This window comes from Lemur catta, chromosome 6 (genome assembly GCF_020740605.2).
Source record: "Lemur catta isolate mLemCat1 chromosome 6, mLemCat1.pri, whole genome shotgun sequence".
Lineage (NCBI taxonomy): Eukaryota > Metazoa > Chordata > Mammalia > Primates > Lemuridae > Lemur > Lemur catta.
The window spans coordinates 99,306,867-99,331,325 of NC_059133.1; the positions used below are offsets into that span (position 1 = coordinate 99,306,867).

General features: G+C 36.9%; 1 protein-coding gene across 7 annotated transcripts in view; it reads right to left on the reverse strand.

Annotated features, from left to right (window-relative positions):
* Window positions 1–24,459, reverse strand: part of ERC1 (ELKS/RAB6-interacting/CAST family member 1) — a 486,124-nt gene that overhangs the window by 385,608 nt on the left and 76,057 nt on the right. For all 7 annotated transcript variants that reach the window (XM_045554665.1, XM_045554663.1, XM_045554660.1 and 4 more), the window contains exon 3: window positions 11,660–12,076. In XM_045554665.1, the coding sequence (XP_045410621.1) occupies window positions 11,660–12,076 (417 nt within the window). The remainder of the gene's footprint in view (window positions 1–11,659; window positions 12,077–24,459) is intronic.

The following is a 24,459-nucleotide window of genomic DNA, read 5'->3' on the forward strand; positions in this document are numbered from 1 at the left end:
ACTGCAATTTTCTCAACTGAAACCTTATATGCCAGAAGGAACTGAGGACCCACCCTCAGTCTTCTAAAACAGAATCATGGCCAACCTAGAATTCTTTATCCTACAAAAACTAAGCTGCTTATATCAGGGAGAAATAAAGACTTTCCCAGACAAGCAATCACTGATGGAATTTGCAAAGACCAGACCTGGCCTGCAGGAAGTACTCAGACCTGCATTACACACTGAACAGCACAAGAGACACTCACCAGTGTAAAATCACCCAAAGTTAAAGTCCAGAACCCTGATTCCACAATGGCTCAAAAGATACAACAAAATAATAAGAATCTATCCAACAGTATAAAAAGAAATCTACCCCAAATATCAATTCTCTCAATAAATTTGAACAGCCGAATTGTCTACTGAAGAAACATAGGCTGGCTGAGTGGATTAAAAAAACACAAGCCAAGTATCTGCTGTCTCCAGGATATGCATCTTACCCATAAGGACACATTAAAACTCAAGGTAAAGGTATAGAAAACAAATTTCCAGGCAAACGGAAACAAAAAGAAAGCTAGGGTAGCCATTCTTATAGCAGGTAACATAAACTTTAAAGCAACAAAAATAAAGAAAGACAAAGATGGTCACTACATAGTGGTGGAGGGAAAAATCCAACAAGAAGACTTAACAATTCTAAATATTTATGCACCTAACAGATACATAAAGCAAACCCTGACCGATCTAAATAACATGATAAACAGTAATGCCATAGTAGCTGGGGATATCCACACTCCATTGAAAGAACTGTACAAATCCTCTAAGCAGAAAATAAGCAAAGAAACAATGGACTTAAACAGATCTCTAGAACAAATGGGTCTAACAAACATCTACAGAACATTCCACCCAAACAACACTGAATATACATACACTCTTCTCATCAGCTCATGGAACCTTCTCTAAAATTGACCACATCCTAGGCCACAAACAGATCACAACAAATTTAAAAAAATAGAAATTATACCATGCATCTTCTCAGACCACAGTGGAATAAAATTAGACATCAATTCCAACAGAAACACTCACCTTTTCATAAAGTCATGGAAATTAAACAATCTACTCCTGAATTACGGTTGGGTCAAGGAGGAGATCCAGATGGAAATCAAAAGATTCTTTGAACTAAATTACAGGGACACAAGTTATTAAAATCTGTGGGATACAGCAAAAGCATTTCTGAGAGGAAAACTAATAGCATTAAATGCTCACATCCAAAAGACAGAAAGATCACAAATCAACAAACTAATGAACCATCTCAAGGAACTGGAGAAGGAAGAGCAAACCAATCCCAAACCCAGCAGAAGAAATAACTAAGATCAGAGCAGAACTAAATGAAATTGAGAATAAAAGAACTACACAGGAGATTAATAAAACAAAAAGTTGGTTCTTTCAAAAGACAAACAAAATTGACAGCCTTCTTGCTAGATTGACAAGAAGTAGAAAGGAAATGACTCCAATAAGCCCAATTAGAAATGGAAAAGGAGAGGTCACAAAAGACATCATGGAAATACAAAACATCATCTTTGAATACTAGAAAAATCTCTATGCCCCAAAACTTCAAAACATGGAGGAAATGGAAAAATTCTTAGAAACATACAGCCTCATCTATGCTCAATCAGGAAGAAACATAATTCCTGAACAGACCCATATAAATCACAGAAATTGAAGTAGCAATAAAAAAATCTTCCAATAAAAAAAAAGTCCCAGACCAGACGGGTTCACATCTGAATTTTACCAAACCTACAAACAAGAACTGATACCTATACTGCAGAAATCATTCCACAACATTGAGAAGAATGGAATCCTCCCCAACTCATTCTACGAAGCCAATATCACCTTGATACCAAAGCCAGAAAAGGATACAACAAAAAAAGAAAACTACAGACCAATATCCCTCATGAATACAGATGCAAGAATTCTCAAGAAAATCTTAGCAAACCAAATTCAACAGCACATCGAAAAAATAAATCATCACAACCAAGTGGGCTTTATCCCAGAGATGCAAGGATGATTCAACATATGCAAATCTATAAATGTAATACAGCATATAAGTAAAAGCAACAACAAAGACCATATGAACCTATCAATAGATGCACAAAAAGCATTTGACAAAATTCAGCACACATTTATGATAAAAACTCTTAATAAAATAGGCATAGATGGGTCACACCTCAAAATCATTAAAGCCATATACGATAAACCCACAGCCAACATCATACTGAACGGGGGAAAATTGAAAGCATTCCTGCTTAGAACTGGAACCAGATGAGGTTGCCCACTATCTCCATTTCTATTCAACATAGTGATGGAAGTCTTTGCCAGAGCAATCAAATAAGAACGAGGAATCAAGGGTGTCCAAATGGAGGCATAAGTCAAACTCTCACTCTTTGCTGATGATATGATATTATATCTAGAAAGCCCCAAGGATTCAACCAAGAGACTCCTGGAATTGATAAATGAATTCGGTAAAGTCTCAGAATACAAAATCAACACATGCAAATCAGTGCTTTCATATATACCAGTAACAGTCAACCTAAAAATCAAATCAAAGACACAATACCTTTCACAATAGCATCAAAGAAAATTAAATATTTAGGAATATATTTAGCTAAGGAGATGAGATACCTATATAGAGAGAACTACAAAACACTGAGAAAAGAAGTTGTAAAGGATGTAAACAGATGGAAAACCCTACCATGGACTGGCAGAATCAATATTGTTAAAACGTCCATACTACCTAAAGTGATCTACAGAATCAATGCAATCCCTATCAAAATACCATCATCATTTTTCACAGATCTAGAAAAAATAATTCTATGCTTCGTATGGAACCAGAAAAGACCTTGTATAGCCACACCAATCTTAAGCAAAAAGAACAAATTGGGAGGCATCAGCCTACCAGACTTCAAGCTATACTATAAGACTATAGTAACCAAAACAGCATGGTACTGGCACAAGAACAGAGATATAAACCTTCGGAACAGGACTGAGAACCCACATATAAAACCATCCTCATAGTGTCATCTAATCTTTGACAAAGCAGACAAAAATATACACTGGGGAAAAGAATCCCTATTCAATAAATGGTGCTGGGAAAATTGGATAGCGACATGTAGAAGATTGAAACTGGATACGCACCTCTTACCTCTCACAAAAATCAACTCACGATGGATAACAGACTTAAACCTAAGGCATGAAACCTTAAGAATTCTAGAAGAAAATGTTGGAAAAACTCTTATACACATCAGCCTAGGCAAAGAATTTATGAGGAAGATCCCCAAAAGCAAGCACAACAAAAATAAACAAATGGGACCTGATCAAACTAAAAAGCTTCTGCACAGCCAAGAAAACTATCATTAGAGTGAACAGACAATCTACAGAATGGGAGAATATATTTGCATGCTACACATCTGATAAAAGGCTGATAACAAGAATCTGCACTGAACTTAAGAAAATTAACAACAAAAATCAAACAATCCCATTAAAAAGTGGGCAAAGGACATGAACAGAAACTTTCCAAAAGAAGACAGAATGGCCAGCAACACATTAAAAAGTGCTCAACATCTCTAATCATCAGGGAAATGCAAATCAAAACCACAATGAGATACCACTTAACTCCTTTATCAGAAAGTCCGAAAACAACAAATGCTGGCAAGCATGTGGAAAGACAGGAACACTGTTACACTTCTGGTGGGACTGAAAATTAGTACAATCCCTGTGGAGAGTAATTTGAAGATATCCCAAAGACCTAAAAATAGAACTGCCATTTGATCCAGCAATCCCACTACTAGGCATCTACACAGAGGAAAAAAGGCATTCTATAATAAAGACATCTGCACTCAAATGTTTATGGCAGCACAATGTATAATTGCAAAGATGTGGAAACAACCCAAGTGCCCATCAATATATGAGTAGATTAATAAAATGTGATATATGTATACCACAGAATACTACTCAACCATAAAAAACAATGGTGAACTAGCACCTCTTATATTATCCTGCGTATTATCCTAGAGCACATTCTTTAAAGTGAAGTATCACAAGAATGGAAAAACAAGCACCACATGTACTTGCCATCAAATTGGTACTAACTGATCAACACTTAGGTGCTCACACGAAGAATGCTGGGTAGGTGGGAAGGGGGTGGGGGGAATGGAAAACTCATAATTAATGGGTACAGAGCAAACTGTCTGGGGGATGCGCACGCTTACAGCTCTGGCTTGGGTGATGCAAAGGCAATATATGTGACCAAAATGTTTGTATCCCCATAATATCCTAAAATTAAAAAAAAGAAAATTAATTAATTAAAAAAAAAAGACTCTACAGCTCAGACAATGAGCTACTAGGAAAGAACAACTATCAGAGGGCTATGAGTTAAGCAACTACCTGAACTCTCATGGGGCTGGGAAAAATTCAAGGTCCAAACAGCCAAAATGGAGAGAACAGCAGAGGCATTTAGTGGAGACACCAGAAAAGCCAACCCTTCGGAGTAGAGCCAATTTAGCCCTAGAGGGAGGGCAATTCTAAACCAGCCCTAACAGAGTTTAAAAGGTAGTTTTGAAAGGATCAAGTTAATCCACAAGTAAATCAACTCTTGCAAGATAAAACAACACTTCATTAAGGAAGATATCAAAATCCAGACACTCAATAACCTCGTATCCATCATGTCCATCATACAGTAACAAATTACCATACAAAGCAGGAAAATATGAGCCATAACCCAGAGACAAGTCGAACTGAAATGAAAACAGAAATTACAAACATGATGGAATTATCATTCCAGCTAATAAACTAAGAAATGGTTGAACTGCAAGAAGAAAAAAGGAAAAATTAATGGGAAATCTATAATTAAGAGATTTAAAGCACATTTTTAAAAAATAGACAAAACAAAGCCACAATATTTAGGGCTGATACTTAGGAGTGATATTAATATATAATATAACAAGCATTATATATCCCTAATATAATATTGGAGATATAGATATGATACATACAACAAAAAGCAAAAGCATGACTACCATAAAAGCCAGGATAGTGGTTACTTTTAGAGGGAAGGGAGAGAGTTCTGACTGGGATCCTACACCTGGAGGATTTCTGGGTGGCTGTTAGAGCTCTATATCTAGACCTAGGTGGTATTCTCCATGCTGTAAACAAGGTGCTCATTGGGTACACACGAGATATTTAATAATATTTGTTCAGTAAGTGACTATAAAACTTTACAATGTATAAATAAAAATAAAATGAAGCCTACTAATTATAAACAATCTTTATTAATAAAATCTTATAACATATTTCACAAAATTTCTTATTTGGTATTTCTATATCTACTTGAAAATGTTAACACTGCATATTTTTAAAATACCTTACAATTCAGATTTTCAACTAATTTTATCTGATTTCTCCTTTTCCTCATTACCTATTTCTAAATGCTTTACTTTAAGGTGAAACTATAATAATTTCACTTTTAAACCCTAGCAAGCATACAAGCAAAATATAAAGAAAACAGAAATTCATTTGAATAAGAAATCCTTCTCTGCATACAATAAAGAACTAAGATGTGTTTTAAACCATTCGTGAACAGAAAGCTTTCCTATTAAGACATTTTAAAACCCATCACTCATAACAAATTTCCACCCAGAAGTCTGCACATTAAAGTTCATTATGAACACATCTTGCAGTCAGCGAGCTGATAAACTCCCATTCCCACTGCATACATCAAGCCTCTGACTCATGCATCGTTAATAAAGAGAGGAAACTCTGGAAATAGAAATGAATATACTATTCAAACAAGTATAAGAATATGCTATTTGCTCACTTTATTTCATTCCTTTTGACTTGAAAAAATTTCATTCAAAAAAAATTGAAGTAGAGGAAGAATTATCTGGATCTTGTGATACTGTCAACTGTGGCAGACAGTTAGGAAATGTGTTCACTTTCTCTCACTCATTTACTAAAGAATAGTATCTAATCTAGAGTTAGAAAACAAACAAGTTAGCAATAAAATTTCATGATTCTCCTCTTCTTTGGCTGTTTCGCTTTAAAAGTAAGTCAGCTGGGCCGGCGCGGTGGCTCACGCCTGTAATCCTAGCACTCTGGGAGGCCGAGGCGGGTGGAGTGCTCGAGGTCAGGAGTTCGAGATCAGCCTGAGCAAGAGCGAGACCCCGTCTCTACTAAAAATAGAAAGAAATTATATGGACAGCTAAAAATATATACAGAAAAATTAGCCGGGCATGGTGGCACATGCCTGTAGTCCCAGCTATTTGGGAGGCTGCGGCAGAAGGATTGCTTGAGCCCAGGAGTTTGAGGTTGCTGTGAGCTAGGCTGACGCCACAGCACTCTAGCCCGGGCAACAGAGTGAGACTCTGTCTCAAAAAAAAAAAAAAAAAAAAAAGATAAAGTAAGTCAACTGGGCCAGGCGCGGTGGCTCACACCTGCAATCCTAGCACTCCGGGAGGCCGAGGCAGGTGGATCGTTTGAGTTCAGGAGTTCGAGACCAGCCTGAGCAAGAGCGAGACCCGTCTCTACTAAAAATAGAAAGAAATTATACAGACAACTAAAAATATATACAGAAAAAATTAGTCGGGCATGGTGGTGCATGCCTGTAGTCCCAGCTACTCGGGAGGCTGAGACAGGAGGATCACTTGAACCCAGGAGTTTGAGGTTGCTGTGAGCTAGGCTGACGCTATGACACTCTAGCCGGGGCAACAGAGCGAGACTCTGTCAATCAATCAATCAATCAATAAATAAATAAATAAAGTCAACTTTTACTTACAAACCTAACAAAAAGGACCATTTGTGACTAAAAAGTCTGCATGTCTGAAATTTCTTCCCTCCCTCCAAGTTTCAGATTGTAGCCTTTAGTGCCCTTGGATCAAGGATAAAAGCTCCAAATTGTTCATCAAGTCCCTCACAGATTCAATCTTCCACACAAGTTCTGGGTTTACTGTACTCGCAACATAGAGGAGACGGAATTAAGGAAGGAGAGGGAAAGTGAAAAGAACCTCACTCCTTTTTCAGTATATTCACCAATGGCCTGCAGCATTGCACTTTAACCCTTACCATCTCTGGTACTGGTATTATGCTGAGAAAAAGTTATGCTGTCAAAATGGAAATGAAGGACAAATGACACAACAAAAAGGAGAGGAGGAATAACCTAAATAAATAAGGTATGAAGTAAAACAGCAATTCAAAGTACTGTTAAAAAAAATTTTTCTAAATAAGCTATGACACTAGTCTCATTTTCCAAAAATCACTACAGAAGATCAAACTGAGAACCTCTTTAATTCCTCCTATTGTCTATTTTTTCTCTATGTATCTGTTTCCTTTTTCCTCAATCTTCCCTGCTTAAACTTTTCATCTGCCAACAACACTGATAGGCATTCATCAGATGTGCTAGTTAGATAACAGAATTCCTAGCCTAGAACCTAGTAAAATATTAGCACTTTTAACCTCAAACATTTCTGCAAACCCTAACATGATAACAGTTATACTAAAAGGGTTTGTTGACATGACAAAAAAAACTGTCAGACTGCAATAATGTTTTCAAACAAAGTTATATTTTATTCATCACAAGAGCATCTACCTACATTAAAAAAAATAGGAGCATACATTGAAATATATTATTTAGTTGGCCAATAGACAATGCTTGGTATGCACATGCATTAAGATCCCAAAATTCCATGACCAACTTAGGTATTCTCTGCCAAGAAACTGAGAACCAAAGTTTGGGCATGAAATTTTCATGTGTTAATATAACAGGATCACCTGTAAAGCTGGTTGAAACTCCATATGCCCAAGCCCCAAGTACAAACCAAGTCTGGCCTGTAATTCAGCACTTGTCCAATAGATGTCCTCACTCTTCTATCAATCAAAGGAAAGGGACTACAGCAAAACACAAAATCTAACACACAACAATGTAATTTCAATACAAACAGAAAATAACAATGCTTAATAGAAATTTTACTTTTTCCTCTTTGTCTTTTTTTAGGGGCAATTATTTACCTGTTATCTACAGAATCATGTTCATACATAAAATAAAAAACTAATCATAAATGTCACTGGATACAAATGCTATTTTAATGTTACCCTATTTCAACAAATCTAAGATGCCAGTGATTGGAAGACACACCACCGTTCGATGTGCTGGAAAGAAATGATGGGAAATACCTCCAAATAAATCATAACACGAAAGTTTATCATTTAAAATTCTATTTAATATTGATTGCAAGAGTTCTTTTTCTTTTTACTTATTAAAACAGTTTAATCACATTAATCATTTATCATTATAAACTGTTTTCACTACTTTCTCCATACTCAGTAACTTCATTTTAATGCTGATTCACAGAATATTTCTGACGACATACCAAACAATAATTAAAGTTAACATGAGAAATACTAACAATGCTTATACCTCAACTGAAGTGCTGACAAAATGAACAGCCTTGATTGTATTTGTGAATACACAGGCAAACAAATAGATCAAGGCTGCTGCTTTGCTGACAGATTGTAAGATGGCATTAAGTATAAGATTTCACTCAATTTCATGTTGTTAAAATGGAGAAAATTGTGAGTCTCAGAATTAATGAAATACCGATTTTTAAAAAGATGGACAAAAATCCAATAAATAATAAAATCTATGATATCCAAGTATTGCCAATCCAAAATTCTTTTTGCCTTCCTTGATACACTAGTAATATTATGTACACCTCCAACAGTTATTTCAAGTCACCCTTCACCTAACCTAGATTAGCAGTTAAATTCCTTATTAGACCCCTTATTCACTCTCGTCTCTCTGCCAATTTATTCTCAACACAACCAGAGTAAATTTTAAAAGCTAAATCAGATCGAGTCACCCCCTTGATTAAACAGCGGAATGGTTTTCTCTAGCACTTTGAATAAAATTGTTGGAAGGCAGGTACTTTGTCTCCTAGGGGACATGGATTTTGTTTTATTCATTGCTATATCTTTAGGGCTTTGCACATGGTTGGTGTCCAGTAAATAGCTGATGGGTAGAATGAGTGAATCTTACTCTTGCTACCTCTCCAACTTCTCATCTCATAAAGACTTCCCTTCACACCGTACACCTTGCCTTCTAGCCTCCTTCCTGTTCCCTCAAATCTCCTTCCTATCAGGCCTTTGGAACTGTCCTTCATGAAATGACTTCACCCAAATGCTCAGCAAGGCTGGCTGTTTCTCTTTTTTCAGATCTCCATTACAGGAGCCTCCTCAAAGACACTTAACTGGTTTATAAAAATTGCCTTTCCCAACATAATTAACACTCCACTCAATTCATTTATTTCATCTCATAAGTTTACCATCTCCCACTAGATTTTTAAGTTCTAGGAGGACACAGACCACATGCTCTGATATGAAAATGAATACCCAGTGCCTATCCCAGGATCAAATACATATTAAAGGCTCAATAAAAATAATTGTTGAATACATGAGAAACGAAAGGCTGTACCAAGTGCCTCTAGCATCTTACTGCTTTAGAAACAATCTTTATGTATTAGCCTAGACACATATGTTACAAAACTTTACCTCAAATTATCATTTTAACTTTTTTACTTATATTTTCTAACATATGAGGGCCAAGGAAGAACTAGATTTCTTCCTACGTACAAATATGTGAGACTTGATATTTGTAGAGCTTCTTCTTATTTGAAAATCAGTTTTACATTCATGGATTTTTCCCATTACTTTTCCAAATTCACCATATTTCTGATTGCTCACTGCCAGAATTAACACTGTGCCTTTCTGCAAGTCTTAGTTATTCAGTATTTATTAACTGTAAAACTTAAAGAATTGGCATAGATTGAAATATCCGGAACAACCGAAGCAGCACAAGTTCTGACAGAGAAAGATACTTAAGATAAATTATTAAGTAAGACATAGCTGCTCTAACACAGTAGCCACTAACTACATGTATATACCTAAATTTAATTTAATTTTAAATTAGTTATATTTAAAGAAATTTAAAAATCAGGCCAGGCCCAGTGGCTCACGCCTGTAATCCTAGCACTCTGTGAGGCCGAGGCGGGAGGATCACTCGAGGTCAGGAGTTCAAAACCAGCCTGAGCAAGAACGAGACCCCATCTCCACTAAAAAATAGAAAGAAATTAGCTGGACAACTAAAAATATATAGGAAAAAAAAAATTAGCCGGGCATGGTGGTGCATGCCTGTAGTCCCAGCTACTCCGGAGGCTGAGGCAGGAGGATCGCTTGAGCCCAGGAGTTTGAGGTTGCTGTGAGCTGGGCTAATGCCACAGCACTCTAGCCTGGGTGACAGAGCTGGACTCTGCCTCAAAAAAAAAAAAAAAAAAATCAGTTCCTAGTCACGATAAACACATTTCAATTGCTCGGCAGCCACATGTGGCTAGTGGTTATTATATTTGACAGAGCAGATACAGAACATTTCCCACATCACAGAAAGTTATATTGAACATGGTGATGTATAGTATTCTACCTTTGTTGAAAAAGAAACAGAAATAATGAAAAAAAAGTATAAATAATAAGAATGACTAGAAGCATATATATGACAAAAGTTAACAATTATCACTAGGTAATAATATCTTGGGTTTTAAGTTTTTGCTAATCTATTTCTAATTTTTCTAATCAAGTACAATGGATTTCTTGCGAAATAAAATCATGTTTTTAAAAAACAATTACATTCTCCTTCAAAAACAAAAATGTCCTCACTCTAAATAAACATTTCACATTTTTTACAAAAGGAGAAATTATGGAACAAACTACAAATTTAAAAGTATTTTTTAAAATTACGATTTTGCTGCTTTGGGACTATGCCAGTTTTTTAACCTCTTTCCTCACATTTCATCTAAAAAGGAATTATTCAGACTCCTACTAATACAGTTTGGGGATTTTTTTTGCCTTATCCAAATGTAAAGATTAAGTCTGGCCATAAATAGAAAAGCTATTATAGCTGTTAATTTTTTTAATTCAATGTAAGATGAACTCTTCCTTTATGCCTTCTTTAAATGAAGCATTACCTAGCAAAGTAAAACATCGTCAATATTCACTGAGGTCAGCTAAAGCTTAAATTTCCTCTCTAAAAAATAAATAACAGTATGTCTCTATATCAATCTTCTAGCTATGCCTCCATGGCAGCAAATGATTTTTATCCCGTATCTTTTATAGCAAGGCAACAGTTTCCATGGAAACCACAGGGCAAACATCCATTACTGTTGCCAAGAACTTTATAGGCACACATAAACTGAGATAACCACTTACTTTCTCTTATTAATATTTTAAAATTGAATAATAGGTAGCTACTCAGCTTCTGGTTTTGTTGTGTTATCTCTATGAACAAATCTAAAGATGAGTAAGAAACCAAAAAAATTCTGTGCCCCTCTAGCAACAAATGAGCCTCTGGAAATCAGGGGGTGGGGGAAGAAAAGACCCAGAAAGTTATCAAGCCAGTATACATACCAGAAGATGAAGTCAACCCATACAAGAGAGCAAATCACAACAGCAATCAGTGACACACTTACATACAAAACACAATTTCCTTCCACTAGCCCAGCAGAGCACACAAATTTATCTAGGTCACCATGCTGACTAATAAGGAAAAAGAAGATGATAAATGTTAACAACTAAAAAAGTGGTCACTCACCTCCCTCAACATATTGTTCTCTTTTTCCTTCTGCTCCAAAAGGCTTTCTAGGTGGTGGACGTGCATCTCTGCCTCTGCCAGCCGTCTTGTTCTCTCATGGTCTTCCTCAGTAGCCTTAGCAGAAAGGCCTTTACTCTGCAACATCTCCAGAAGCTTCTTGATGGATTCATCCCTAGCATTTAAGGTCTGCTTCTGAGTCTCAATACGCAGCTCCATTTCCTCCAGGGTCTTTCGAAGAAGGAACAGCTCTTTGGCCTGCCGCTCATGCTCAGCATGTAACCTCTGAAAGTTCTCCTCCGTTAGCTCTGCCACACAAGGTTCGCCAGGCCTACTGCTACTGTCTTGCTGAAACAGCTGATTTAGGTCTCTCTGGATCCGCAATTCATCCTGAAGAGCCTGGATCGTCATCTGCATGTGCTAGAACCAAGACAAAAAAGAAAACCCCAAATCAGCTTTCCTCCTCAAGTAGCAAAAACAGAGCAGATTGTGGTGAGTCAAAAATAGCTACAAGGGCTCTCAGAAATCTGAATCCAGCAAATTAGGATTCACCTTGTTCTATTTCACGGTTTCCTAAAAAATGATGTAGATGCAACCTGCAAAATGTCAGTAATTTAACAAGAAGCATGAAAAGTATGGCAGCTCCTCACTTTGCATAAGACATGATAAAAAAAGACATTGGTCAAAACTAATAGAAGGCATTACATAGGAACTAAAGTTGAAGGAGGGAAGAAACGAGAAATCTATATGGGAAATAAATATGAACACATTCATTCAAAAAATCTCACCAAAAAATACAAAGGATATCAAAACACAAAATGACTTTTAAATATTACAAACATTAAATAATAAATACTAACATTTAATGAGTGGTTTATATATACCAGATTGTGCCAAGCACTTCTTATATGTTAATTCAGTTCATCTTCATTATGACACATGTACTATTTATTTTATTGTGATAAAAACACTTACCATGAGATCTACCCTCCTAACAAATTTTAAGTATACATTATTGTTGACTATAGGCACAATGTTGTACAGCAGATCTCTAGACCTCATTCATCTTGCTTAACTGAAAATTTATGCCCATAAATTAGTAACTCTCCGTTCCTTTCCCTCCCCGCAGCCCCTGGCAACCACCATTACACTGGTGATGTGATCCTGTGAATCTGACTATTTTAGATACCCAACCCATGTACTATTATTTCAATTGTATTGATGAGGGCACCAGGCTTAGAGAGGTTTAAGTAACTTGTCCAAGATTACACAGAAAGGGATAGAGCTGGCACTCAAACCAAAGCAATCCTTGCATCCCACTAAAGTCAGTCAGTACTACCCAAAGGTAACAATATAACAAAGTTTTTTAAAAACTGAGATTATGTGAGCTTTTCACAGAGGAAGATAACTATATGGGTGAGTAATTAAATGAAGATGCTAGTGTAGATCAACAACTAAACGGTTTGAGAGGGTATATCTTTAGCTTATATCCCTAATGAAGGTATATGAACCTTTAATCTGAATGGATAAGTAAATTCCAGCATATTATACAATGAATTCCAACAGGCTGTTACACTAAGAATCTTATTTTTAGGAATTTAGAAGCAACAAGAAAAGATCATTCCCTGTGTTCGAGGCTTGGCAGTGTGCCAGGGAGGGAAGAGCACGAAACCATGATGAGAAGACATGAGTCTTAGTTCCAGCTCTTATACTGACTAGCTATGAAATTTGGACACATCACCATCTTTCTGGGTTTCAGAGTTCTCACATTTTAAATGAGGGTATAAATACCTGTATTATCCATTCAGAAAATAATTTTTTTAAAAGATGCTTACCAATGATTTTTGGCCTTAAAAAGGAAAGAAATTCTGACACATGCTACAGCAGGATGAACCTTAAGGATATAGTACTAAGGGAAATAAGCCAATCACAAAAAGACAAATACCATATGATTCTACTTATATGAAGTTATCTAGAGTAGTCGAATTTATAAAGACAGAAAGTAGAACCATGTTTGCCCGGGACTAGGAGGAGGAGAGAATGAGGAGTTACTGTCTAATGCATATGGAGTTTCAATTTTGCGAGATGAAGGGTTTTGGAGACAAACAGTAGTGATGATTTCACAACATGAATGTACTTAATGCCACTAAACTATACACTCGAAAATGATTATGATGGTAAATTTTACATTGTATGTATTTTTTTTCTCTGAAACGGCTTTTTATTAAACAGCAAAGCAGAACTGCAACACAGTTTAAATGTATGTAAATTAGGTCACAAAAGGGATGCAAAATGTTTGCAGTGTGACTATTGTATATTCATACAGCTAAAGTCATTCAACTCTTACACCAATATATAAGATTATTCTATGATTAAAAGTAGCCCAAGTCTAATAACCATAAGCTATATTAGTGGATCTCTTTTCCTATTATAATATTTTAGCATTACTTCTGATAATGATTCCCTTACCAAATGGAATCTACAAACTAAACTTTTAAAAATTGTTACAGGATGACTATTTTAACACAATAAAAAAATTCGGTGGAGGCCTGACACAGTGACTCATGTCTGTAATCCTAACACGTTGGGAAGCCAAGGTGGGAGGATCGCTTGAGCCCAGGAGTTCAAGACCAGCCTGGGCAACACAGTAGGATCCCAGCTCTCCAAAAAATTTAAAAATTAGCTGGGCATGGTGGTGCATGCCTATAGTCCCAGCTACTTGAGAGGCTGGGGCAGGAGGATCACTTGAGCCAAGGAATTTGAGGCTGCAGTGATCGTGCCACTGCACTCCAGTCTGGGCAACAGAGTGAGACCCTGTGTCAAAAATAAATGGATAAATAACCCTTTGTAAGAAATAAAAAAAGAATTTAAAAAAAAAAACAAAAAATAAATAAAAAATAAATAAATAAATTGGGTGGAGGGAAGACATCTGCCATAGAATTTCACTTATGGATATTAAATAATTTATTTGTAACTACTGATAAATATTAGATTGGCTCTCATTTTCCATTAGTATAAGAGGCACTTTCATATATATATCTATAAACATGAATCCAAATTTTTCTTGGGAATAAATGCTCAAAGATGGAATTGATGGACCATAAAGAATACACAGTTACAATTTTGATACATATTACATATGTATAGTCTCACATACACTATCACCTACATGACTAAATCTAGCATGGCAATTACTATTCAGTGAAGAAATAAAATGCACCTACCAATGCGTTTATATCTTCAGCTCTGCTCACACCAACTTTACTATGGTATAGAACTAAAGCAATGCTCTGACTGGGAGCCTAGAAATCTACACAGCAATTTTCTCCACTGAAATATAAATCAATATTCCCTCTTTAAACTACAACCAGGCAGGCTTTACTTTATAAAAATTCCTGCCAACTCCCCTAGAAGAAGAAAAAAAAAGCAGGCCACAAGCCAGACTACTCTTCCTCTAGCATATTCACACAGAAGATAAAATGAGCACATGCACACATCTCACGGACATTTATAATGATGAACCAGAAACAGACACGTTGAGTTTAACAGAAAGATCTCAGTTGTAAGATATTACTGGAATTTCTATTTGGGAATTCTGCTGCTGACACTCTGCAAAATGATCTCACACTGCAAATTTTATTAGCAACACCCACTAGTCTGCTTTTCACTCGAACACTCAGCTTGATCAGGAAAGGCTGAAAAAGTAGTTACCTAAAATTTACTCTAATGGTTGTACTATTATTACACTGTAGAACAGGACTGAAACAATATTTTAGTTAATTCTGTGATGGCTTGCTTAACTTATAGCTAACAGCCAAAGTCTGCTTTTGTATACAAGGCTTGCTTGCTTAACTTATAGCTAACAGCCAAAGTCCACTTTTGTATACAAGGCTTGCTTGCTTAACGCTTGGTTGCGATAGAGAGCTAAAAAAAAATGCTCCAATGTAGTTAGAGAAAAACAACCACGAATAGCTTACTGATAAGGGGGCCAAGGCCTGATCAATACGTAAATAAGCTTATGAGGGGCGTATGTCCCCTTGTCAGAGGTAACTGGCTGTAACAAATTCCAGCAAAAAAAATATATAAAAGACCTGTACTCCCGCTGCGCGGGGTTCCTGCCCATGGAAAGAGACCACTGCGTTGGTGCTTGGGGCTTGGACCCTAGTTCGAACTAGTCAATAAACTCCTTTGCCTTTTATAGCCTCAGTGACTCTGTCATTCTGTTCCCGGGGCCAAGGGAATCCGGTTCTAACACCACCAAGCCATAACTCAATGAAGTGGGAGGAAACTGTGAACAATAGTAATAAAAATTCATAAACATCTGACAGGGACTGACTTTTACTAGAAAAATAATACGTCTAAAAAAACAACAAAAGATCACAACAACACTTCATACTTTTTAGATAAATACCAGAAACTCTTCTGAGGCAGAACTTCCAACAAATAAACTATCATTAGTTTCTTGGAACAAGAGAACACTTTGATCCAGTTTATCCCAATTCCTAAAATAACAGAATTATGTAGCCTACAGATATTTTTAGTTAGAGAAAAAGAGTATTATAGACACATGCAAATGGTCACCATTACAAACAATGTTATCACAGAGAAATCAAGGCACCATTTATTAAGATGAACAAAGTCAGAGAAAATACCAGTTGACACCCTATTATAAATGTTAAATTAAGATCAATTTTTTCTGAAATATGTAAATATATAAATTAAACTTTATTAATGCAAGATGCAAAAGAGTTTAAAATAATTCTTACTTAAGTCATCAAGCCAAGCTTTCATCTTCCCTGGGCTATTTGATGTTCTTATCTGTGCTGCTCAGCACTGTATGCATACCCCTAGAATAGCAATTACCAGACTGATCTGCAATTTATTTCTTTGTATTTGTCTTCAGTAAATTTTCTAGGCCTTAGGAGTGCCATCTTTTTACCCTAAACACAGCACAGTACTTGGCATAAGTGCTCAATAAATTTCTGATGAAAAATTGACAAAAACAAATTTGAGAAATTAATTTGAAAGCAAATGGCTACTGTATAGCAGATGCAATTCAAATATCTAGAAAGTTATATCTTTTTCTTAATAATACAGTGAATTACTCTTATTCTGTAAAAAATTAGTTTTACACCAACCAATACAAATAATTCTATCTTAAATCCAAACTGGCCAAAATACGAAACACAATCCTAATAAAAATGTTAATTATATACTCTAGGTTTATTCAATGTTTGACCTGAAAGAAAAAGAAGCATTTTCAGATAAATAACAGTCAATAAGAATCTTTCATCGTTTTAGTACTATACAAAGTACACAAAAAGTACAGGTCAGAGTTCTTGTCCAAAAATAAAGGTCACAGGTTGGTAAAACACAACAGTTATACACACACACTCACCAGCACTATACCCGATTGCAAATTTTCAATTAACAATATACAAGAAAGAGAAAGGGGACACATATGAAGCATTTATTTTACATGCAATATATTCAAATGAATTTAGAACCTATAAGATCACTATGAATGGACTCATAAATCTTTACAATATCTCTATGAAAGAAAGTATTCTAATTTCTTTCATTTTAGAAGAGGAAACTAAGTAACTACTTTAATGAGTCTGAACCTCAGAAAGTGAGACAGAGGAAGAGCTTCTAAGGTAATTCATTGCTCCTGGTCATTAGCCCAGTGTTCTTTCAGTTGATGACAGGCATTTATTTTCTGTACAGCAGAGCACACTGCAAGCTCTCAAATATTAAACCAAAACAAAGTTCTCAGAATGATCTAAATGCCAGCAAGAGACACACTAAAATGAAGAAAAAGCCATACCAGAACTCAAAAGGCTGGATTAAACTGTTTAGCATTCTTACCCTTTGCTTTGAGCTTACTGAGGAAAGTTATTCTCCCATAGAAAAGATGTCAGGGTCAAGAAAATGAACAAGTAATCATACTAGAATTCTAACAACTACTCTCCACAACTGAATCAAGGAAAAATAAGAGCATCTATGTTCATGCTCTGAGAACCCTGCACATAAATCTCTTGTAAGTGGCAAGATAACCCTGGGGAACATCCAAATTTGGACACCAGGTTTATATCAGCAAGAGATATAATCCTTCCCTACTCTAGCACATCCCAGAAAGCTAAAAAATAAATGAAAATGGTATTGAAATGGGGAAGTCCTAATGTCATAAATACATTTTATATACTGTCATGTACCATGTAACAATGTTTCAGCCAACAGACCACATATACAATGGTGGTCCCATAAGATTACAATGAAGCTAAAAAATTATCACCTAGTGACATCATAGCTGTGGTGACATCATAGCTGTGGTAACATCATAGCACAACACATTACTCACATGTTTGTGGTGATGCCCGTGCAAACAAACCTACTGTGCTGCCAGTCATATAAAAGTACAGCATATACAATTATGTACAGTACATAACAGTTAATAATGATAAATGGCCATGTTATTGGTTTATGTATTTATCATACTTTTTACTGGGTTTTTTTTTAATTTATTTTTTTGAGACAGGGTTTCACTTTGTCACCCAAGCTAGAATGAGTGGCATGATCATAGGTCACTGAAGCCTTGAATTCCTGGGCTCAAGTGATTCTCCCGCCTCAGCCTCTCGAGCAGCTAAGACTACAAGCATGCGCCACCACACCCAACTAATTTTTTTATTTTTTTGTAGAAATGGGGTCTCGCTATGTTGCCTAGGCTGTTCTCAAACTCTTGGCCTCAAGCAATCCTCTCACTGTGGCCTCCCGAAATGCCAGGAAAGTGGCAGAAATACATTTTGTGGTGGGATATGGTGGCTGATGCCTGTAATCCCAGCACTTTGAGAGGCCAAAGTGGAAGGATCACTTGAGGCCAGGAGGAGTTCAAGGCTGCAGTGAACTGTGCTCATGCCACTGCACTCCAGCCTGGTGACAGAGTGAGACCTCATCTCTAAAATAAAGAAATAAGAAAGGAAGGAAGGGAGGAAGGGAGGGAGGGAAGGAAGAGAAGGAAAGGAAGGAAGGAAAAGAAAGGAAAGACATTTAAACATCATATAGTCCTGTTAGTATAGGGATAAATGAGAAAGAAAGGCAGAAATAGGAAGAAATTGATGGAGGAAGGAAAGTACAGAAACAAGAAAAGATAATATTACCAAACACAAATCACAATAGTAAAAATACCATATTAAGCAATGTCAGGATTAAAGAGATTCATTTCATTAAAAATAACATCAAAATTACTTTTTAAAAAAATCTAAAAAGTGAACTTGACCAGCAGAAGGACCCTGTAACAACCAGTTCTTTAGTAATTAGCTTGAGAACGCTTGGCAGTAACAAGCAATGGCAGAACCTACAAGGGACTCCAAAGACACTGTTCGTTCCATCAACATTTTATTGCTTCACTCTCTATAACCTAAAAGTTTCAAGCAGCTGCAACAGAGGTAGATGAGATGTACAAGATTTCCAAATGAGGTCACTGAAAAATAATAGTATATGAATCAACAAGAAAGGATGAAGAAGAGTCAGGTGATAAGAATCAGCTATGAAAGCGTTAACAGCTAATCTTGGCAGCGCTGTAACTGGGAATGGATTCTGCTGAATGAACACGCAGTGGAGGGAGAAGCTTGGCTCTCTGAGAGGAGGCCTTGCTGACATTCTACTGCAGCACACATTGTAAAGCCGACAGGGGCCGATGTCTATGTGGAGCGGGGCTGCATCAACACTGAACTCACATGTTTTCAAAGCTTATCAGAAGCTATGGAATTTTTTTTCTTTTTTTCCTCCAGAGAAAAGGAAGAGGTGAGGAAGAGTGAGGAAAGGTACAAAGAGACCATGGACCTCGCAGTCTTATAGAAAAGAACTCACGCACATGCTATTATTTAAGGTGCTTTCACATAAACTATCACAAAAAAAAATTTAAAGTACGATGAAGCCAAACAAAATTATTTATATAAATAATTTTCTCTGGGAAAGAATCTATTATAGCATAAAGGATATACAGAGAACACCAGTAAAGCAAAATAAGCTGACCAAAATTATTTACAACTTTTTTTCAAGAGTTAACATTTTTAACAATGTGCTTTCCTATAAAAATCAAATGTAGCTATTAAGCAAATCAGAATGAATGTGACCACACTAGATAACTGACAAAGTGCAACAGGTAACCCACTACAGAAGGTTAACTGATTCCAGATCAGCACGACATATTTCACAGGTGTGGTTTCAATGTATTGCACTGCATGAGTCTCTATGACATCAGTAAAATATAGGCAGCCTAATAAGCACACAAAATAAAATTCCAGCTAGTTCTTCTAATGTTGTAAGTCTAGTGTGAATAATAGGAGGTTTATCAGTATACATGAAAAGTTTTACAAAATTTTTCCAAAGTACACTTTCATTAAAAGTACTGTATACAGCCAGGCACGGTGGCTCACACCTGTAATCCCAGCCACTCAGGAGGCTGAGGCTGGAGGATGGCCTGAACCGGGGAGTTTGAGGTTGTAGTGAGCTGTGATCATGGCACTGCACTCCAGCCTGGGCAACAGAGCTAGACTCTATCTCTTTATTTAAAAAAAAAAAAAGGTGTTTTTTTATAAACCAATAAAACAACCTCATTCAACAACCACAGAGATGGCATCCATGTGCCCTACTCCTCAGGAAGTCATCCTACTCCAACCAAAGTTCTCTACTTTTAAACTGAATTTCTCACCGTTAAAAACCATGCTTAACAGAGCAGATCCCGCTGATAACACTACTGAACTCACAGCACTTTCTACTGCTCCAACCATTCACTGTTAAACCCATCTTTAAGTGCTTTCTTATCCTATTTTACCTTGTTACCTCCCTGTTAGTAATAAAGATATTTTCAGATGTAGGATGTTATAGGAGTAATATTCTTTTCACACCTCCACAGCATCTACCTACATCCTTTAATATGTAGCCTGTCCTTTACCTTGCATCAACAAGGCTTTAGGTTGGTTAGGTCTCCCCCACTGAATTGGTTTCCAGGAATTTTATTACACTGAACTCATTCATTCATAGTTCTCTTACTTCATAAGAAACTACATGCATTTGCATGTCTGGACATAAAGTTAAAGGTACAACTTCTGTGTAAAACCGGTACATATAAGTGATGATGAAACCCAAGATGCTGCCTTCATTTAAACCAAGGTCTACTCAACTATAATCAAATCATGCCTCCTGGTATAGATGACTAATGATGAGCTACCTTAAGAAAATCACTTGGCCTCCCAGGACTGGCTGTTTATCTATAAAAAGAAGAGGCTAGATCCAGTGTTCGTCAAACTATGCTCAGAACTTAGTAGATATCCACCAACCTCCACCCTTTGCTCCAAGCAGAGCAGAACCCCTTTTATTGGTTTTATAGATTTCACTCAAACTAGTGATTCTCAACCCTAGTTACATTATTAGAATAATCTGGAAATGTGAGACATTCCAAAACCCAGACACCATTTGCCAGAGACTCTAATTTCATTGGTCTTGGGTTGACTTAGTAAAGGATTTGTTTTTTATTTAAAACAAAGAGTTCATATTTTAAAACTCAGAAAAATACTAGACTATAATTCTTAATGCTGCTCTAATGTTCTATGAATCTGTAACCACCTTAGCCTAGATTCTAAAACAGGTCCAAATTCTCAAAACCAAAAAGGTCTAAAAGCTTCAAGTTTTTTGTAAACATTGGAAAACCTAAACTCACTAGAAAAGCAAGAGACTATTTTTAGTTATTTATCCTAGTGAGAATATTTATATATGTCATTGCAGAAAACATACAAAAGAGAACAAACCATAGGATTCCATTTATTATATAAAGTTCCAAATAATGCAAACTTTATGGTGTTAAATATCAGGATGGTGGTAGAGGTAGTGACTAGAAGAGATGACAATGTCACAAGGGAGTGCTTTTGGGATCTGGCAATAAGATATTTTTTGATCTGAGTGTTAAATACCAGAGTATATTCACTTTGTGAGAATTCATCACACTCTATGCAGGCATACCTCACAGATACTGTGGGATCAGTTCCAGACCACTGCAGTAAAGTAAATATTGAAATAAAGCAAGTCACATGAATTTTTTGGTTTCCCAGTACATATAAAAGTTGTTTACACTATACTGTGGTCTATGAAGTATACAACAGCAACATGTCTTAAAAAACATTGTACATATCTTAATTGTTAAATACTTTATTGCTAAAAAATGCTACCAATCATCTGAGCCTTCAGTAAGTCTTAATCTTTTTGCTGGTGGAGGGTTTTGCCTCAATGTTGATGACTGCTCACTTGTGAGGACAGTGGTTGTTGAAGGCTGGGGTGGCTGTCACAATTTTTTAAAAACAACACAATAATAAAGTTTGCCACATTGATCGGCTCTTCTTTTCATGAAAGATTTCTCTGTAGCATGTCATGCTGTTTGACAGCATTCTACCCAGAGTAGAACTTCTTTCAAAATCAGAGTCAGAGTCAGGCACAATGGTACACACCTGCAGTCCCAGCTACTTGGGAGGCTGAAGTGGGAGGATCACCTGAGGACAGGAGCTCAAGGCTGCAGTACAATATATCACACCTGTGAACCACTGCATTCCAGTATAAGCAACATTATGTCTCATGTCTCCCTGTGTCTCATTTAAAAAAAAAAAAAGGACCAATCTTCTCAAACCTGCTACTGCTTTATCAATTAAGTTTATGTAATATTCTAAACTCATGGTTGTCATTTCAACAATGTTCACAGCATCTTCACCAGGAGTAGATTCCATATCAAGAAACGACTTTTAGGCCGGGCGGGCGCGGTGGCTCACGCCTGTAATCCTAGCACTCTGGGAGGCCGAGGCGGGTGGATCGCTCAAGGTCAGGAGTTCGAGACCCCGTTTCTACTAAAAAAATAAAAAGAAATTAGCTGGACAACTAAAATATATATAGAAAAAATTAGCCAGGCATGGTGGCACATGCCTGTAGTCCCAGCTACTCGGGAGGCTGAGGCAGGAGGATCGCTTAAGCCCAGGAGTCTGAGGTTGCTGTGAGCTAGGCTGATGCCACAGCACTCACTCTAGCCCGGGCAACAAAGCGAGACTCTGTCTCAAAAAAAAAAAAAAAAAGAAAGAAACCACTTTTTTTGCTCATCTATAAAAAGCAACTTGTCATCCGTTCAAGTTTTACATGGAGATTTCAGCAATTCAGTAACTCTTCAGGCTCCACTCCTAATTCTAGTTTTCTTGATATTTACCTCACATCTGCAGTTCCTTCCTCCACTGAAGTCTTGAACCCATCAAAGTCACCCATGGGGGTTGGAATCAACTTCTTCCAAACGTCTATTAATGTTGACACTTTTACCTCTTCCCATGAACCATGAATGTTCTTAATGGCATCTAGAACGGAGAATCCTTTCCAGAGGGTTTAAATTTCCTTTGCTCAGATCCATCAGAGAAATCACTATCTATGGTATCTACAGCCTTACAAAATGTCTTTCCTTTCTTTTCCTTCCTTCCTTTCCTTCTCTTCCTTCCCTCCCTCCCTTCCTCCCTTCCTTCCTTTCTTCCTTTCTTTCTTATTTCTTTATTTTAGAGATGAGGTCTCACTCTGTCACCAGGCTGGAGTGCAGTGGCATGAGTACAGTTCACTGCAGCCTTGAACTCCTCCTGGCCTCAAGTGATCCTTCCACTTTGGCCTCTCAAAGTGCTGGGATTACAGGCATCAGCCACCATATCCCACCACAAAATGTATTTCTTAAATAATAAGACCTGAAGGTCGAAATGACTCCTTGATCCATGAGTTCCAGAATGGAGGCTGTGTTAGCAGGCATGAAAACAACATTCATCTCCTTATACATCTCCATTAGAGCTCTTCGGCGACCAAATGCATTGTCAATGAGCAATAATATTTTGAAAAGAATCCTTTTATTCTGAGCAGTAGGTCTCCACGGTAGGCTTAAAGGATTCAGTAAACCATATTGTAAACAGATGTTCTGACATCTAGGCCTTGTTGCGTCATTTATAGAGCACAAGTAAATTTAGCACAATCCTTAAGGGTCTTATACTTTTGGGAATAGTATATGAGCACAGACTTCACTTAAAATCATCAGCTGCATTAGCCCCTAATAAGAAAGTCAGCCTATCCTCTGGAGCCAGGCACTGACTTCCCTCCAGCCACACGAGTCCTAGATGGCGTCTTTTTCCAATAGCATTCCAATAGAATTTCATCTACATTGAAAATCTGTTTAGTATAATCACCTTCATCAATTATCTTCTGGATAACTTGCTGAAATTTCTGTATCAGCACTTGCTGCTTCACCTTGCATTTTTAAATTATAGAGATGGCTTCTTTCCTTAAACCTCATGAACCAACCTCTGCTAGTTTTCAGCTTTTCTTCTGCAACTTCCTCACCTCTCTCAGCCTTTATAGAACTGAAGTTAGAGCCTTGCTCTGGATTAGACTTTGGCTCAAGGGAATGTTGTAGCTGGTTTGAGCCTCTATCCAGACCAGTAAATTTTCTCCATATCAGCAACAAGGTTGTTTCACTTCTGTATCATTCATGTGTTCACTGGAGTAGTACTTTAAATTTCCTTTGAGAACTTTTCTTTTGCATTCACAACTTGGCTAACTAGCACACAAGAGGCCTAGCTTTTGACCTACCTCAGCTTTCAACATGCCCTCCTCACTAAGCCTAATCATGTCTAGCTTTTGACTTAAATTGAAGGCTGGGAGCAGTGGTTCATGTCTGTAATCCCACAACTTTGGGAGGCCGAAGCAGGAGGATTGTTTGAGGCCAGGCGTTCAAGACTAGACCG